Source organism: Oculina patagonica, chromosome 7, assembly GCF_052425735.1.
Source record: "Oculina patagonica isolate OP01 chromosome 7, crgOcupat, whole genome shotgun sequence".
NCBI classification, from domain to species: domain Eukaryota; kingdom Metazoa; phylum Cnidaria; class Anthozoa; order Scleractinia; family Oculinidae; genus Oculina; species Oculina patagonica.
In genome coordinates, this window is record NC_135764.1 from 2306907 (window position 1) to 2326392 (window position 19486).

The 19486-nt window shown below is 38.3% G+C and overlaps 2 protein-coding genes and 1 pseudogene across 3 annotated transcripts in view; 2 read left to right on the plus strand and 1 right to left on the minus strand.

Moving 5' to 3' along the window:
* LOC144661585 (IQ calmodulin-binding motif-containing protein 1-like) overlaps window positions 1-19038 on the plus strand; it is a 28072-nt gene extending 9034 nt beyond the window's left edge. Inside the window, exons 9-13 of the mRNA XM_078522386.1 lie at window positions 12673-13074; window positions 16869-16991; window positions 17382-17426; window positions 17850-17961; window positions 18663-19038. Coding sequence (XP_078378512.1) covers window positions 12673-13074; window positions 16869-16991; window positions 17382-17426; window positions 17850-17961; window positions 18663-18877 — 897 coding nt within the window. The 3' untranslated portion in view covers window positions 18878-19038. The remainder of the gene's footprint in view (window positions 1-12672; window positions 13075-16868; window positions 16992-17381; window positions 17427-17849; window positions 17962-18662) is intronic.
* LOC144661583 (chromobox protein homolog 5-like) lies at window positions 802-4145 on the minus strand (annotated as a pseudogene). The gene is made up of 2 exons (XR_013572313.1): window positions 3739-4145; window positions 802-1039 (listed from the first exon to the last, which is right to left on the minus strand). The product of XR_013572313.1 is annotated as a chromobox protein homolog 5-like (transcript).
* On the plus strand, window positions 4234-11639 carry LOC144661582 (IQ calmodulin-binding motif-containing protein 1-like). The gene is given in 8 exon segments (XM_078522385.1): window positions 4234-4575; window positions 7720-7812; window positions 8771-8852; window positions 8854-8965; window positions 9961-10054; window positions 10433-10532; window positions 10856-10950; window positions 11580-11639. Coding segments are annotated over 8 exon segments (708 nt in total). The 5' UTR covers window positions 4234-4460; the 3' UTR covers window positions 11597-11639.
* Window positions 19039-19486: the final 448 nt, after the last annotated feature.

Here is a 19486-nt window from a genome sequence, read left to right on the forward strand (position 1 = left end):
CTGTTTTTCATGCGTTTTTAACATAAAAACGTATTTCGATCGACACTCCCGTGGCTCATTTCACAACGTTTTTTCTATTCCACTTACACGTATAAGCCCTCCTGGATATAATCCCTTCCGCTTATAAGCGCACCCAAAACCCCTTACGAAGTTGTTTAAGCCCAGGGCTTATAACCTGAATTTTACGGTATGCATTTAATCGATAGCCTGGTCGACATTTTTGCCTGGAATGTAGAGGACTAAATCATCCTGGATTACTCTTCTACTCTTCGCTCAAGATCGCGGATTCTTGCAAACTGGCGATTCAAAACCCCTAATGTATAAGTTCAGGGCCTATAACCAGAAATTAACAGTATTTAGAAACCACTAATTTTACCCACCGTCTAATGACAGCACCACCCAAATGCCTCCTGCCAAACAGGCTTTGTACCCAGGGCTGTCATTACGTTTTTAAGCAGCTGTTAGGCCTTGTTCACACTAGCGACATAACGGCAAGGTCACGCAAATGCAAAAAACACCTCACATTATGTTTTATGTCACCAGTATGAACAACATAACATAACGACATAGTTGGAACATAATGACATAAGCATAACGACATAAGGAAGAACTGAACTTTTCTTTGTGTCGTTATGTCCATGTTGTTATGTCGTTATGTCGCTAGTGTGAACCAGGCCTTACATTGAAGTTATCACCCATAGCCTATCAGTTTGTAGCATAACATCAATCGAAATCTTCGCCCGTAACATCAAATGAACTCAGCTGTAACAGGTGTTGAGGGCTCTTAATGACAGCCCTGGTATCGACATTAACATCCCACTTACCACTGTATAAGGAAATGAACCTGTCCCTCGACATCTGTAGCTCCAAGAATAGTGGAGGCTTCCCAACCTTCAGCAAGAGGATCAACATCATCTTCCTTACTAAGATCGTCGTCGTCTTTACCTTCGCTTGTGTCATTCACCTGATCTAATCGTGACTTGTCATTATCATTGTTTCTACAACTTTTCTTTTCTTGGTTTTGCTTTCGGTCTTTTCACTGAAAAGAGAAAGTTTGATTAGTTCATGGAGCATACATGTACACAGTCAGTAACATAATTCAGAGCAATTTAATTTATACTACACTGTAAAAGATGACTACTAGTTGAATCCCGATAACTCGAACCCTCAATAACTCAAACCTCCCGCTAACTCGAGCCTTTTTCGATTCCCCTCCAGGTCATTTTCTTTCAAATTTTACCCTCAATAACTCGAACTCCTGCTAACTCGAACCTTTTTCAATTTCCCTTGAAGGTTTGAGTTATCGGGATTCAACTGTAAATATAACTTAAACTGTCTGGTTGCCCTTACAGTTAATTGATGACTCCAAGTGCTCTGAGCAGGCTAGAACCCAGACCACCCACACGAGAATATAATGTACCAAAAGTACAACTAAAAATGTACTACTGCAGTTCTAAAAGTTAAGCCTAGTCAACAGCTGCAAAATTAATGTCGCTGTCCTTTTTCTCACTATTGTGTTGCTGCCGCATTGTGTCCCTTCGCGTCTCAGTGCTGTAATGATGTCGCTTGTTGCTGTTAAAATGTTCCTGTGTCGCCAGTATTCATAGTCAGGTCGCTAGCGCAAATTTTTGGAGAAATCGTTACACGGTTGATAAAAGCACCAAACTTTGCAGAATGATTCTTTAAAGACTATTAAATAATTTTATCCGTGGCTCCACCTGAACTTTTTCCTGCAATTTGCAAAATTTGCTAAACATTTTGACCACGTACAAACTCTCAAGCACCGCTTCCACGCCATTTTGAATTGATACAATGAAAGTGGAAGGAAATATTTCTCTACTCCGTAAGTAATTTGCAGTTTTATGCTTAAATGTTGCAAAAATATATATAAATTGAAGACATTGCTTAAGTTTTCCCTAGCATTTTAATTTTTAGATGCAGTATTCTAAAATGTTTATTATGGTAATTATGCGCTTGTAGTTTGTGGCCACCGAGGGATGCGGAATATGCTTAAAGAAGTATACCACCAGTTACAATTCCTCCATCTGCACCTAGAAAGCTCTCTGCCATTGGTCCACGCTATGTCTGGTTGTAACACCACATCCAGTTTTAGGAGAAAGGGCAGGCATTTAAAGAGGAAACAGAAACACTTGCCTGTTTAACCTCCCATCCGATTGAGTCCCTTGATGCAGAATGTGAGCACTTCCGAAAAACTGAACGGCTGGTTATTATCGTTTATGACAAAGAGAGTTCGTCCTTGCCCCTTAACCAAACAAGGATTTAACTTTTCTGTCTTAAGAACGTTCACTGAGAAGATGCCACCGACGGACAATGCTTTGCTTTAACGCACAAGACGGGCGTTCAGTTTAGGACACTTGTACTGACGCCGAGCAAAATATCCCTTCACCGGACTTTATTTTAGCAGAACAACGATTTCTACACCTTATCGAGTTTCACTCTCCTTATATTTTTCATGTTTTATGTTATCTTTTTGGTTCAAAGGGGTGGCTAGCCACCCAATCCAACGCCACTAGATCCACCCCTGTCTAGGATATTACAGATAATTTTTTCAAGCGTTAAGCCGCCGCATATTTTTCTTTTGTCAGTAAAAACGACTGCGTGGGATGCTAGGGTAAGGGAACCTGGAAATCGCGTGGTTTTCTCTTCAATTTGCCTTATGGGTAATAAATTAGTATCGGGTACTCTAATAAATGCCTGTACAAAAAAGCGACGGACACCCCTGAAAATCCAATTGACCGCTTACGAAAGGGAACATTGCGGAACAATTTTTATGAATTTATGCAAATGAGCTAATAACGCTCTTGTTCAAATTTCAAGAAAAATAAAAAAATTTGGATGGAGCTACGGATAAACTTAAAACAAGTATCGAAAAGAGGCTGCATGCAAAAATTGGGGCTTTTATCACAAAATCTAATCGATCGCTTACGAAAGGACATTGCGGAACAGCTTTTATAAATATATGCAAATGAGTTAAAAACGTTCTTGTTTAAATTTCAAGAAAAAATAAAATAATTCGGATGGAGCCACGGATTAACTTAAATAAGGTATAGAAAGGAGGCCGCATGCAAAACTTAGTGCTTTTATCACGCCGGTAACGATTATTACGCTAACCGACCTGACTATCAGGGTCATGTTGGTTGTCGCTTTTACCCCACTACTTTATATAAAACATTTTTTAAAAAATATTAAGCTCCTGATACAGCAAGTATGAACTTGAAAGGTTTGGAGCTTTTAACACGAAACTGAAGAAAATCAAGGAATTATTGGTTTTCAAAATTATGTTTTTGCCTTTCTTCTGGAAGGCAAAGGAGAGATAGTACAACTATGTCACCCTTCACATAAAATACGTTTACAAGCTTTCACATACTAAAATATTACACGTTGAGAAATTTTCAAATAAAGCAAGGGTGAACTCGACATAAATTTTAATTTAAACCTAGTAAGCTTATAACTTAAAATTATCCGTGAAAGCAATCTTGTAGAGCAAATCTGACACAAGACTCCGGCCCCGGTACATAGACAAATTCTTTCCTTATTCAACAAATGCTTTCCAACTTTTTGACAACTATTGGAGCGGAACTTTTTATGCAACATGCAATAAAAGAACTAGAGATCATGCAGAGATTTAAGAAAATCCTGGTCATCAAATTATAAATCCACGTGAACATGTGAACGAATCGAACTCGTAAACATGATTTTAAGGCAAACATAAGTTACCTGGGCTCTTTTCTCTTTTCCTTCTTCTCTTTTTTCACCTCGACTGGTTTTTTCTCCTTTGCCCTATTCCTCTCGTATTCTTGAAGCAATTCCGGGCAGTCAAGACTGTCCTCCGGCTCCCAAGTATTCTCATCCGAACCATATCCCTTCCATTTTAGAAGGTATTCGACCTTACCCTTGTGAAAACGCTTGTCGACGACTTTTTCCACCTCGTACTCCTCTTCTTCCGTGGTTCCATTTTCATTCTCTGGTGTTGGAGGTATATCTGCTATCACTCCATCCAGAGCGCTTTTTGATGAGGGTTTTTTCTTTCCCATGTTATGGCCGTTTGGAGAATTTTACCCAGCACGTTGCTTCGGCGATCGATCAGGGATTTCGAGAAACTCAACGACCTTCCCGCGCAGGCCAAATTTCTAACACGCGTTCTGATTAGTTAACTTACTGAGTGCAGCTAAGTAGAAGTGCTGTCATTGGTCAATCTGTAGCCTCCTTTCAATTAGCTGACACTAACATGGCGGCCATTTTGAAAAGAAGTGATCCGGGATTTTCTTTTAATTTATTTCAACTACACTGCCCTCATTCAGCCATGTTTTGAACGCTAAACAGTAGCAGAAAGCCTGTTCGCAGGCTAAACAGGAAGAGAATTGCAGCCTATTGGTCCGGAAATCAATGTGTTTGGCGAGAGAAAGTTTCGTGTTTGCGAACGATAAGCTGTGATATCAATGGCAAACGATGAACACACAGTCGAAGAAGCTCGTCAACGCGCCCTTCATCTTGCAGCTGAAGTAGCGGAAACAGATGACAGTAATGTAACTGTTTTACTGTTACAGTTGAAAGGTAATCTACAACTTAAATTTGTACCGTAACCTGTTTGGAATCGACCAACAAGTACATGTAGCTGAAATTGTATAAGCTTAATTATTAATCAGATAAGACTAAAGCCCACCTTGCATTTCCTCTATAATTGAATTAAAGCGACAGTGTCACGAGAAGTCTTCTAAGTTTTGTGTTAATGCTAGAATTATAAGCTGGGTACGTGCATTCACAGATCAACAAAAACAAACTTTGAACACAGAAAAGGCATAAATTCATTCTCCAAGATGCAAATAAAAAAACATGATTAGTGGTTTCTGAAAGCCGATTTACAAAGTACGCTTTTGCTGCATACAACAATCTTACGACATGTCTACGAAAGTCGTAAGGATTAGTTGATTTACAAAGTACACTTTTGTCGCATACGACAATCTTACGACATGTTAGAAAGTGTAAGCGATGTAGGTTTGATTACAAGTACATTTTTCGATCGACAATCTTACGACATGTCTACGAGAGTGTAACGAGTTGTAGGTTTATTTACAAAGTACACTTTTGTCGCATACGAAATCTTACGAATGTCACGAAAGTCGTAAGCAAGTTGTAGGTTTGATTTACAAAGTACACTTTTGTCGCATACGACAATCTCACGACATGTCTATGAAAGTCGTAAGCGAGTTGTAGGTTTGATTTACAAAGTACGCTTTTGTCGCATACGACAATCTTACGACATGTCTACGAAAGTCGTAAGCGAGTTTAGGTTTGATTTACACGACACAATTCATGTCGTGGACCTGTCGTAAGCATGTTGCAAGCACTTCGCATGCAACAAAATCGTACCATGTAAATATATTAATCGTATCTATAACAAAATTCTCGATTTTGATTGGTTCTGTACGCGCCTATTTGTTGCTTAATTGGCGTGAGATCATTGGGTGTCCAATTACAGGTAGATTGAGCAACTTCAAATTGAATACCTGTAATTGGACACCTGCGCCATCCGAGGGTCAATCACACGCATATAAATGGGTCCTTTATTGCTGTTTTCCCACTGTTTGCACAACCAGTTGATTTTACCATTGACTTTTTCACACTAACCAAGTTGGACTATTGCAATAGTCTATTGTCCGGCTTGCCCTCTACTGAACTTCAAAAGTTACAACGCATTCAGAACACTGCTGCGAGATTGGTGGTTAAGGCAAAGCGCACAGATCACATAAGCCCTATTCTACAACAATTACACTGGCTGCCTGTTAGCGAACGCCTTTCGTTTAAGATCTTGTTGTTTACCTATAAAGCTATGAATGGCTATGCTCCGTCATACATTGTAGATCTTCTTGACCAATACGTGCCATCACGTTGTCTACGCTCGGCCTTGCAAAATTTGCTTAAATTTCCAAGATCGGCCACCTCTACATACGGAGATCGGGCCTTTTCCATTGCTGCGCTGAGACTTTGGAACACACTACCAACAACAGTAAAGAATGCCCCTTCAGTCTCCACTTTTAAAACACTTTTAAAGACATATTTATTTAGGTCGATATATTTTTAACAAGTTCGCCATGTTTTTATTGTCATTTTTATTTTTATTTTTTATCAATTGTAATTAAATTAGGTTATCCTTAGCGTATTTTTATCTGATTGTAATTTAAATCGGGTTTTTATATTTTTACTTTTAAATTTCAAATGTAAACGCACTGAGACGTATGTAAAGTGCGTGCTAAGAACTGTTATTATTATTATTATTATTATTATTACTACTAAAAAAGATTCTGAAAGACTTCCTAACCTCGAATTTTGTTATTGATACGATTAATTAGTAATTGGACCTTGTGTCATACAATTCAAAGAGTAATCGTGCTCCTAATTTCAAATTGAAATTACTCACCCGATTACTTCCTGAATTGTACTCCACTCAGTCCAATTACTATTGCTAATCGGCCTTAAGAAATTTTCTGCCAAGTAAAACTGTCAAACATGACAATGTCAGCCCGACTTTTCAAGATTTTAGCCACTTCTTTCCTACCAGTCTGTAGTCACACCAGTTTCTAAAATTTTTTAAGACAAGAACAATACATTTCATTTTAGCAAGGCCAGGCGATGGTTGGTGGATTTCCAATTATAAGTAGCTCTAAATGTTGGCGATGCTGCCTCTTTAAACCCTCCTGGGTCAAGGAGGGGTGAATGTACAATAGAACTAATTCAATTAATTTTCTAGGGTTGAATGGGTTGCATTGTTATCTCCACTTTGAAAATTGGCGAAGTTGTTTGTACTTACCTTGCTCCGACTAACACCACCCCCTCCACCTTGTGAATACGATTGGCATAGTTTTCTGACCGGGCAATCTGTTTAAAACTTCATGTGCAAAAAATAAAAAAATACCATAATTTGTATCATGAGAGGTGAGGTACATGTACATGGGTATACCAGTAATACTATTTTACCTGTGTTGCCACCAGGGTTTTCAAAACAAGCCGGCAGCTACTGGAGATCAACTGGCTACTTGATTATATGTCGCCGGTTACTCTGGTCGTAGCAATTAGCTTTTGACAAGCCAGCTTGGTATTGTCACAGTGGCCTACTCTTCTTTGAACTGAAATCCTGACTTTCCACTGATGAAGGGCTAAGCCCGAAACGTCTGGAACTTTTAACTTTTTTAAGGCACTTTAAACTCATTTAGTGAGAATTTTATTATATATTTTTGTACTTTTACAAGTGCCACGCAGCACAAGGAAATTTATTTTTCCATTTATCATTGATTATTTACTCTTCCAGTTGCTGATGCCTACTTCAAAACATTTTGAAACCCCTGGCAGGGATGCAGGGATGCAAAATTTTGGTCAGACAAAACAAAATTGTAGTCGGACAGATTTTTATTCATTGTTGCCATAAAATGATTTACGATCAAAAAATTGTCTGGACATCGTGTCTGACCACACTTGGGATTTCATCAGACATGAGCAAATTTTGGTCGGCTGATGACCAACTGTTATTTACAGCCCTGCCTGGTTACCATTTAAAATTAAAACAACTACAACTACTAGTGTCATAAGTTGAACGTACAACTGTCCCCAACCACATTTTCATGGCCCACTGGTGGCGGTGTTAACAGATTTCCACTGTAACAATAAAATTAATTATTGATTTATTTGTTACATTGGTTGCAGACATCCTTGACCTGGGTCCGCCTCGGAGCAGCCTGGGAACTATTATCAGAAATGACTTGTGGACGTATGATGTTATCCATGTTTGTAATTTAGGTAATGTTACAAGGAACATGTTTGCAACACCGTTGTGTAATGTTGATTAATATACATGAGCCATACTTACATTCATGCTCCATTGCCGGGTCAGTATGGCTTTTCCTGAAACGAGACTATGTGACAAAAATGAATTGCATTTTAGAATGATTTTCTCTTTAATCCATCGTAAAGTTAGCTGCAGTTAGCCAGGATGGCTAAACATGTTATTACATGACAGCCATCCAGCCCAGTTGGGTGAGATCCTGGTATCCTGTTGCTGGGATCCAGGCTAGCTGGGCTGAAAAATTTTCATGTAATTACATTCATGGGGCCAGCCCAGCTTACCAGGCCAGTGCTCATTAATTTAATTTCCCTTCAGAGTGCTGTCACTGCTGACCACAAAAGTCAATATACTTTGTCTAAAAAGGATGTAGCGGCAAAGCTGCTCATGTAGCTGAAAAAAAACCACACCAAATTGCTGGAAAAAGGTCATCGGCATCATCCAACTCGTTCTTTACCCTAAAATCATTCTTGCTAAATTTAAATCTAGTGCATTCCAGGCTAGCTCGGCTCATATAATAGCAGGCTGGAAGTCATCTCACCAAAATAGGCCAGTCCTGCTAACGCTGCCAGCCCAGGCCAGCCCAGGCCAGCTCATGTTATCAGGCTCTCAGTCAGATGATTTAAGGGCTTTCATTTATTAGTGCAGGGGGGTACTGGCAAGATCACTTGGAGTGGCTTTCAACTATTACCCAACCCCCCTTCCTTAGTAGGCAAAATGTTACATCCCTCCTATACTTCATCCTGTTTCTTTATTGTTTATTTGTTTTTGCCCATAATTTGCTGTAACCCCCCCCCCCATTTAGCTTCCCAAAATAACATACCCCCCACAATCTTGCCACCCCCTCCCCCCATGCACTTATAAATGAAAGCCCTCTAACTCAACTTGTGACACATTTTCAACTTTTCTCTGCAGCATTAAAACAAGACTTTGCTGCTATAGCTGGAGGTTGGAATACTGCAACCAAGCTGGGAACAATTTTGTGTCAGAGCTGTTTGTCTCAAATTGCCAGAAGTGAAAGAATATGAAGAGACCTTTCTCCCTGATGTGGTAGACAATGTCTTGACTTTGGCAGCCAAGTTGCTTGACTTTACTGTCAAAGCTAGAGATGTAAGATTTTGATGATTTATTACCGGTACATGTAAAAGGCTGCGAGCAAATACTACAAAAACACACACACGTAAGATCAAAACTGCACTGCAGTCAAAACCAATCAAACTTTTCTCCCAATAAAGACATTGAAAGTATTAATGCTTGTATTCACAAGACACCTGTGAGATCACAGGTAACGCACCATTTCGAACACAATATTTGTCCTTGTTTATTCTCCCACTAGAATATGGTTTTCCATGTTCTAAAAGAAAATAATGCACACTTGAGGTCTGCAGGTTTGAAAAATTTTAAACCGAAGATAACTTTAATCCACAACGTTAATTGACCCAATGCAAATATGGCGGCTGTTAATTTTCGGCTCCAAGAAAAATCATTGTCAACGAAATTAAATTACTTTAACTACTTAAAGATTAAGTCAAAGTAAATCAGTGTACGAAGTTTAAAGGCTATGCTTCCATCTAATGGGAAGTTACAGGGGCATTTATATTGCCAAAAACATGAAAACAAGGCTAGGCAGGCCAGGGTGACTATTTCCATACAAATCTCTTACATTTGAATGAGACATAACTTTGCAGCCATTTTATTCAAAACACTGAAACTTCTCAAAATAGCATAATATTTCATATATACATATTTACGTTCCACCATCAGCCTTTTAAGAAACTTGACAAAACAACAGAAATGAATGACAACCATTTTTGCATAAGGTTTATGCTTGCTGGAACCCACCATTTCAAATGCAATTGTCCAGTCAATGGAAATTTGATTTCATTCTCCATTTAAACCTTCAGTCAACTTTGAAGTTAAGTTTATAAATTATTATGATTGTATATTCAAAGCAACACTTTCATAAAGCTCATATTATTAATGTTAATTGCTTCCTATATTTGTTCAATGCTTAAACAAAACATTGCTCACTCAGGGTAATGCCTACTGGTTACTTATTACTTGTTGTAATTTATTGAAGTTGCTACATTTCACCCTTCAAACAGATGACTGATAAAAACAAACATTTTCAAAGCTTCAAGACAACAGTGAACTCTTTGGAATGGCTGTACAGCTTCCATGTCTTCCTTACTTACAATGGTATTTGCCACAGTTCTCATAATATTAAATAAATGATTATTAGCACATTGAAATATATTATAGGTAGATAAAACATACAAGGCAGGTCTCTTCTAACAATAGTATGTTAAAAATGGATTCTAAAGAATCTGCTTACTGTCAAAAAGATTAAATTTTTGTGAAAAAGGAAAAGTTAGAACTGCCGTCAAAAATGCTTGTTGTTGTTGTTGTTTGTTTTTTATAAAACACAAACGCTGCTCAATTAACAGACCACTCAGGAAACGGAAGCTCGCTTTAACAAATTCAAAAGGTTGTGTCTGCAGGTTAGGTTAGGTTTTCAGCTTCAGAGTAAATTTTTGTTTTAAATCGGATTCAACTTCAAATCATTTTCCTTTGCAGTATTGCAGTCAAAGCGTTTTGTGCAGATTCTGATGTCCGAAGATGTTGAAGCGTCACTCTTTATTTTGCTGATTTTGGAGAATATTTTTAAAACAAACAGGTAAGAAAAATTTTTTTGTGTGTCTAACACAATCATTAATTGGTTTAGTCTGCTTTGGGCCAATGTGTCCTGTCTTGCTAGAGCTTATCTTGGTCTCTGACGCATTAAGTGACTATGAGTATTCCCCCCCCCCCCCCTTGATGGCCAGGGCTTGAACCCAAATTACTTGATCCAGTCTGAGTTCAGCAAACTATATATTTAATTACCATTTAGGCTGTCTCTCATATTATAACAGTTTAGTTAATACTTATGATCAGTCTTAAATAATTATTGAGTGGTTTGATCACACTATAATGCAAGTAATACATCTATGTTCTTTCTAGACAAGCTATGGAAAAATTGGAACCAAATGTCCTGTACAGCATTTTGGATGAAATTTTTTCAAGATATCAGCATCAGAAGAATCTTCAATCGGAAGGTAAGAGTCAGGGATTTTCTATCCTTCTCCCAGGTGTTAAGTGCAGGTTTTATTTAGGGGCTCAGTGAAAAAGGGCTGTAGTGATTTTTGGTTAAAATTCACGTTGTTTCATTGTGCTGACAAGCAAAACGTTTCTTTTGTTTCTATTTTATCAAAAAATTCCTAAAGACACTGCCAGGATAAAACCAATCTTTTTACATACGTTATATCTCAAAAACTTGCATGTGAAATTTGGAGCTGTTTTGGCAATGTTCAATTTAAGCCAAAAATCACTAGGAAACTGCCCTTTTTTCACTGAGCCCCTCAATTGGATGATAGCCAAGTGTGTTGTCACTGAATGCAACAGCATCTCATCGCCCACAACTGCTTATGGGTGTTGGTGGTTATGTGAGAGAGGAGTAATCAGGATGATCTGTTACCCCTGTGCATGTATAAATTGAATATAGACAAATTTGATTAATTAAAGGGATGATCTAAAAAATTGCACACCCAAACAATGCAGACAACACCTTCAAATTTTCTTGCAATTCCTGACACCATTTGCAAGAAAATTTAAAGACTTTGCCTGCATTGTATGAGTGTGCTTGAGAGTACTGGGGGTATGAAGATTTTTTTTTTTTTTTAAACAGGGCGTCAATTCGTCTAATTCTGACAGCAACTAATATCCACCCACCACTTGTAGAAATTTTCTGTCTAAAGATACAGGTTATATTTTAGGAATAGATTGCGATGCTTGTTTACTTCAATCAATAATCCACATGGACTGAACACAAGAGGATTGTATGTGAGTGGTTTACAAGCTTGTTCGTCTCCTGTTAGCACACAATCACACCACCTTTATTTATCCTCAATTGGATTGAAGAGTAGCTTTTATAGCTAATACCTTATTTTTCTTATTTTCGAGGGAAGTCAATTTTGAAAAATTGAACGGGCATAATTCGCGGGACTTGGCCAAATACGTAATACACAAAAAAGACAATAAAAACGTTTAAAATAAATTTTCCCGGTCTTAAATTTCTGAATAAATAAGTTCCAGAAAATAAATAACAATAATATCGAGCAAGAGTAATTGTTCAGCTTTAAGTTAAAAGACTGCTGATAAACAGGATAGTATTCTACAGAGAGATAAATAAAATTATGTGTTTTTTCAGGGGTTTGAAGGCTTACCTCAGCAAATGGAAGGCTCGAGGTTTGACAATGATGTGAAGAGACTTTCATTACTGGAAGCTGGAACAATTGCACAGGCAGAACAAGTGGTACGTAAGGCCAAAAGTTACTTTATTTTGCTTTTTTATTTTTTTATTTTAATTGATTCATCCCAGGTCAGGGACTATGTCACAGCTGAGTTAAGTTTATTTTATTAAGTTTTGCCAAATACTTGCTATGAAACTTTATGTTTTCCAAGAATCTAAATGACAAAATCATAGCTTCATTATAACCAAATATGTTTCCCTGGCGTTATAATTTAAAAATCAAGCAACGAGGCTAACTTTAAAAACTGTTCAGCCCAACAATGTTTCAAAACCCATATCGCAATCCGTTTCAATCTTCGTCGCTTTTGGCAATCCGTACCTTCTTTTGAATTTGGTGTGTTATTGAAATGTTCCTTCACTGTTTTAAGCGGTTATTTTAAAATTTCACCGAATTTGATGGTCATTTCCCATGCCTTAAATTTGCCAAAATCCGTGACACAGTCCCATTAAGGTTTCTTTTCCATTTTAGAGACTTTCTCGTGCAGCGACAGTCATCCAAGCATTCTACCGTGGCTCCAAACAGAGACACAGCCTCAAGCAGGCCGAGTTAGGAATCATCTTACTTCAACGAAAATTCAGACAACGTCGCTTGGACAAGGAGCGAACAAGGCACAAAGAAAAACGGCATGAGGAACACAAGCTGGCTATCGAGCAGAAGAGAATCAACGAATTCAGATCATCCATGCAAAAACAGCTTAAGCTGTTAGAGGGCGTTCCCGCCAGAGAGGTGAATTTGTTTATGGCAGAAAACCAAGTGAACGCAGCTAGTAAAATACAAGCGACATTTCGCGGTATGATGGGACGAAGGAAATATCGTGAACGACATAATGAAGTTACTCGCGAGAGAGCTGCTGTTACAATACAGAGACAGGTATGTACAGGGTTAGTCCTTCGTACTTAACAAGGTAGTTTTCCTTGAAATAATTTTAGTTTGACAACAACAACAAAATTACCATCTTTATTATTTATTTACAACAAACTTGATGATTTCGACATTGCTGATCCTAGCAGTATGCAGGACGCGTGTCACATATCAACTTAGTAAATGGCCCAGCTCACAACGAGTCTCTCGTAGCTCAGTTGGTTAGAGCGCCCAACCGGTATCTGGGAGGCCATGGGTTAGATTCCCGTCGGGGACTCAGATTTTTTCTTTGTCCCATGCTCGTGTCATGTTGAACACTTCATCTTCAAGTTTTATTCATTTGTGTGTATGGCAAAGTCTTCTTTGTCTAAAAGTCTTTATACCTATCTTGACCTATGAATGTAAGTTGCATATTAAAGCCAAACAAAAGCCACTTACAGTAGATTTCAGACTGCACGGACAGTTTTATGAGAGATCGTAACTAACGGTGCTCGGTCATTTCGTTCCATGGTTATATATACAATTTTTTTCCCCTGGGATACCAAAATACCTGAAAACTGCAAAAAACGTTGATACCAAATACCTAAAATTATTAAATCTGATAACAAAGGCTGGTGTAACTAGGGGACGGACAATGATTTGTTTGGAGGGGAGGGATCCAATTTTTTTTTTAAGACAAACAATTTTTTATGTGTTGTTGTCTGTGTAAACAGTTCTTTTGGGCTGTGACTTCCGGCAGACAATTTTTTTGTGTGTCCAGATAGTGGCCTTGTTTGTTTATTTATGTTTAGAATTTAAAACAAAACAGTTCCTTTTCCTCTTTTTTTGTCTGCAACGTGTTTCATGTGACCAGCACTCACCTCTTTTGACCAGGGTGTCTTACAGTTACACAAACAAGTAATTCCGGTTTTTCAATGACATTTTTATAAGCAGCTTACAATTGGGAATAAGTTGGTGTGACTATAGAAGGGGCCGTAAGGCCCCTTTCAGCCTAGGGGGGTGTGGGGGCATTCTCCCCCAGAGAATTTGAAATATAGAAGATCGGAAATGCAATTTCCAGCGTTCTGGCATCAAAAAGAGTGCTGTTGATCATATATCATGATGTATAAATGGCTGACTATCAATTGTCATCAAACTATCAATTTTCTCCTTCTCATGTCTGCAACAATTTACTTGAGCCTTTTTGCTCTTGCAAACAACTTTTTTCAGGATTTTTGTTCCCTTCCCCATTTCCAAAAAAAATTAATGGTCCTTCCCTAATTAACAGATTTGACAAAGTCAAAACCACCATTCATGACCACCCGCAGCATACACTCGCATGCGGATTTAGTGACGCAATAACTGAAGATCTTTCATGATTTTTTTAAAAGTGACACTAGCACTGAGGATAAGACACTTAAAAAAATAATTAAAAAAGCATTACGCTTAGGAAAACAAAATACTTAATACCCGTATTTCAGCAAAAAGATACTGAATACCTTGGTTAAAAACACCCAAGATACCGTATACCCAAAACCCCTGGCCGGGCCTGCAAAGTATCCCGGCATAGTTAATCGAACGTTCGAAAATCGAACACAATCGAACTCAATCGAACTCAACCGTGGATTGAGTTCGATTGAGTCGGCAATCGAACGAAATCGAACACAGATGGAGTTCGATCCAACCCCGCTCCTCTCGACTCAATCCATCTGATTGTTCATAGTTATTGCCTGTAACCAACAAAGAAAGAAAGTCTTCTGAGAACGGATCGTTCTGGGTCATCAAAGCAGGTTTTTCTCGTGCTTTAAATTTTTTACAATTTATTCAATAATAGAAACCCATTTATAAACTGTCCACGGCAGTTAAGAGAAAAAAAAAACAGAACAGAACAAAGCTATCATTATACCCACGGGCGTATTCCGAAATCGTTGTACTCTTTCCTTTTTAGCTAACTTGCAATTGCGGAAAGACAACTCGATGGGTTACTTTTAGTCAAAAATACAACAACTAACCGCGCACAGGCAACGGCGTACAGTAGATGGATATTATGATAAATATCTTACCATAGTTAATAGAGGGAAATGGTTAGAATCCGACAAGTTTTTGTTGCATTTTTTGTTCGTATTTTGGGGGTGACCCTGCACAAAACCTGACAAAATACAATAGTGGTTCGTGTGTTCAGTAACTAACCAATAAAAACATTGCGATTACGTAATTCATGCATAGTGTGTGAGCGCAAAACAAAAGATGTGCAGGGTCGTGGACCTTCCAACATAATTCTTGGCCTGTTTGTTTGCTCCTTTGATGTTTTCCGGGCTTCCTAACCATTTCCCTATATTAACTATGATCTTACTAACGATATAATGATTCTTTCAAATTTATCTTGGACAATTAACAGTGACCAAGAGAGTAAGAGGTGAACGAGCGTCAGTATGTAGGATGTATGGAAGCATCTTATAATTACTGCCATGATAGAAAGGACAAATAGTAAATCAAAGTGAAATTATTTTCTCCTCAGGTCAAAATTAAAATTAAATTTATTTTGAGTGTCAAGATGCGCTCGTTTCAATTCGGAATGCACGGCCTTTCTCGCCTATTTTCTTTCAAACCTTGAAAACTTCGCCATCCTTTACGTCAAAGTGGCATTCCTGGTAGCCTTTTACTACACATTTGAAGCTTACAATCCACATCGCATCTGAAGCCATTTCTGCAGTATTTCTTCGTTTACGAAAAACACGTGCGCTACACTCTGGGCTGAAGTAACTCGCGCTTCCAAGATCTGGTTATGGATTTTCAACGCCTGTTTTCCACAAATCACGAGTTCGAAAATCGAACGTTCGATTGGTTCGATTGATTTTTTTCTTTTCGGTGAGTTCGATTTCGTTCGATTGCCGAACTCAATCGAACTCAATCCATGAATTGAGTTCGATTAAGTTCGATTGAGTTCGATTGAAATTTAGTTCGATTGGGTTCGATTTGTTATGCCGGGAAAGTATAGTCAGTTCAGTCGTTCTACAAAATAGTCATTTCGTTCCCCGAAATAGTTAGATCGTTTCACAAAGTATTAAAGTCGATAAAACCTTGGACATAGTGAAATTCGGCTCTTCAATCCATGGGCTGAAACTAGCGCGCTACACATGAATGTACTTCGTTCTTGAATGCATGAGCAGTAACAGGCGGGCCACACATGGATATAACTCGTTCTTTAATCCACGAGCCCAAATAAGCGCGCTGTTCGTGTGAACAAACCATTTGGAGTACTTTTTTCAAAATGTTCTACACTCTTTTTTTTTTATAAGAATACACTTTTCCCGACCCAGGCTGAATATTCTTATTTTTCTGCCGATTTTAGGCTGAAAATATTCTTATGAACATTCTTAGCAAATTCCGTTTGACATTTCCGTTTTAGCAAGTATTGGGTAATCAATTACAAGTGTTTGGTGTCCAGATCTGTATCATGTTACATTGTGCACATGTACCATTGCTTTTCGTTGCAGCCTGGCCGTTTTGGCTTTAAACAAAGCATTCCTCGCAGAGATAAAGTGACTGAAATGAAAATACCTGATTCTGTTTCAACTAAAAACTATATTCTTTTCAAAATCTCAGCCTCGGGTTTATTCTTAAAATATTCTTAAAAATACGCAAATTTCAGCCTCGATATTCTTATAAACTAGATTCTTATAAAATAAAAAGAGTGTAACAGACTGAAATGACTGAAATGTTCTAACAGCAGGAACTTTTTTTACATGTAAAACGTATACTAGTATTACCACCCTGAATACTTCAGTAATCGAATTCTAACTTTGCCGATTTGTTTTCTGTAGTTCCGCCGATATCAGCAGCGTAAGGCAGACAGTAAAAGCCCTTATCCTGTAGTACCTGGTTTGACTGATGCCAGAAGAGCTGAACTACAGAACATGATTGCAGAACGTCGACAGATGAACCCGGTATGTTTGCATCTCTTACAACGTTCTACTTTATACTTTTGCTCAACACCTAAACTGGCTAAAGACATTGCGAATATATTTTGTCTGTCAATTTTGCTTAACTGATCTTTAAAATAAACTGAAGAAGTGTATAAAACTTTTAGCAAGGTTTTGAGAAGATGTAAAACAGATCTACATGTAGGTCTTAGAAAAACCCAGCAAAAAGGGTTTGTAAAACAGTAAGTATAATTTGCACGAATGACAGCAACACATTAGGAAGACCGTAACGATGGCGAGGATGAAAACGGATTACAATACGGGCAACTCGGTATTTGGCACGGAACTATGTCTAAAGTTTTAAGCAAATACTTGGGGTATTGTTTGTAAATCTCTTTTTGTTGCTATCCTTAGCCGAAGCACAGAACTCAAGAGGAACTCAAAGAACTACACGAGAAGGTATTAATTTTTATAAAATGGACACACCCACAACCTTGCTTGTGCAGGCACCCTGCAGTTCAAGTAGACTCTGAGCTCTCCGGCTAAATCTTTAGTAAAGAGTCACTGACATTGACGACACAATTTTAGAGCAGTTTTCGACAGATTCTCGTAAAACAAAATCCAAAGTAATCACTCCAGCCAGCCACAAAGGACACAGACAATCCAGTAAACCAATCACAACTAAAAGTAAATATCTGTAGCCCCGTACAAAGCACGGAAAAGCGTATGTGAGCGAGTCATATTTGGTTTTGGTTTTACTTCTGATTGGCTTATAAAGTGGCACGAGTTTTTCAAGCCAATCATTAAGTTTGACACTGAAGTAATGCAAAACGCAAACTAATTTTAACACTAAAGTTTAAATCGTTCTATTTTCTCACCCAGGCCTTTTCACTGCTTGCCAATCACGTGTTGTCTAACATGAAGATAAGAAAGAGTGAGCAGAGGAGAGATGCACTGCTGGCCAGACTAAACGTGGACACTGATCAGCTGTTAGGTGAGGTGCCACAAAAAAATTAAGTACAGTAGAATGCCGATTTCTCTGACCTCCAGGGGAAACGAAAATTGGTTCGAGAAATTGAGATGTTTGAAAAATCGGTGGTAAATTTAGAGAAGCACTATCCAAGGGAAACGAAAATTGGTTCGAGAAATTGAGATGTTTGAAAAATCGGTGGTAAATTTACAGAGAAGCACTATCCAAGGGAAACGAAAATTGGTTCGAGAAATTGAGATGTTTGAAAAATCGGTGGTAAATTTACAGAGAAGCACTATCCAAGGGAAACGAAAATTGGTTTGAGAAATCGCAAGTTTAAAGAAAAAACCGCGATTCTACTGTAAATAATGAACCTTAATTAATTGATGCCCCCTTTATGTATGTAATTTTGCGGGAAATTACCACAACAAACAGCTCAAAGTGTAATATTGCGGTTTACTGAAACATTTTCCACGGCAGACGATTTTGACAGTTCAGGATCTCCAGTTTGTCCTATTTTGACCTCAGTGATAGGGGACAAAAAATCGCTTCTTAAGCCTCCAGGAATACCTTAAGGAAAATCCCTTAGAGACATAATGGACCACCGAAACTTAAGCGACTGAATTACACTTCTCACACCAGACAAAAAGGCGGACTTCCACGCCAGAATCACATCACTTCCAAGCCAGAAAACTAAGTGTTTGTATTTGTTTCCATTTTTCCAGCTGCCCCTAAGCTTCATGAAATTTCTCCTGACGTGCTTGACTCCTTCACATCAAGATCCGCGCCCGTGATAGCCAGAGCACAGCAGTGTCACAATGAGGAAATGCGTAAACTCAAACTACCTTGGTGGAAAAAATTATGGGATGAAGAGGAAGTGGACGGGACTGGGGCGAGAGAGAATCAAGAAGCTCGAGACAATGAACAATTGAATTTCTGAAAATGTAAAATTAATAATATTTTTGCTCTACGTTCTCTTTCGCGACCGTTGCGTGGGTGGTCACGCAATACAGGAAATAGAGGACTAGACGCGTTGTGCGACGACCGTAACGGAAATGTAAATAACATATATTATCAATAAAATCGTGTATTTTTGTTTTAGTCAAGTGTCCTAGCATGTGGTGTTTCGCCAATTCACTCTTGCACCAGTGTCACTCTGGCCAATCACAAAGCACACAGACAATCCAGTGAGCCAATCAAAACTCGAAGTAAATTCATGAAGCTAGCGGGAATTGCTGGGAAAACGTGTGCGAGCGAGCCACGATTGGTTTTTGGTTTGCTTCTGGTTGGTTGAAAAAGTGGCTCGATTTTTTTTAAACCAATTATTACGCTGAGAAATTAAAAACCAAAGTAGATGGCACTATAGTGAAAAGCTACGTCATCAGTATGAAATTTTTACAGCCAAAATCTCAAACATTTAATACAGCTGGCATCTCTTGAGAAGGAGAAGAATGGACCTAAACTCTCATTTCTTCGGTTATTTGAATTATAGCTACCCCTGCAGTTTCACGGTGCCCACGTGATTTGTCTGACACTTTTTTGGGAAATG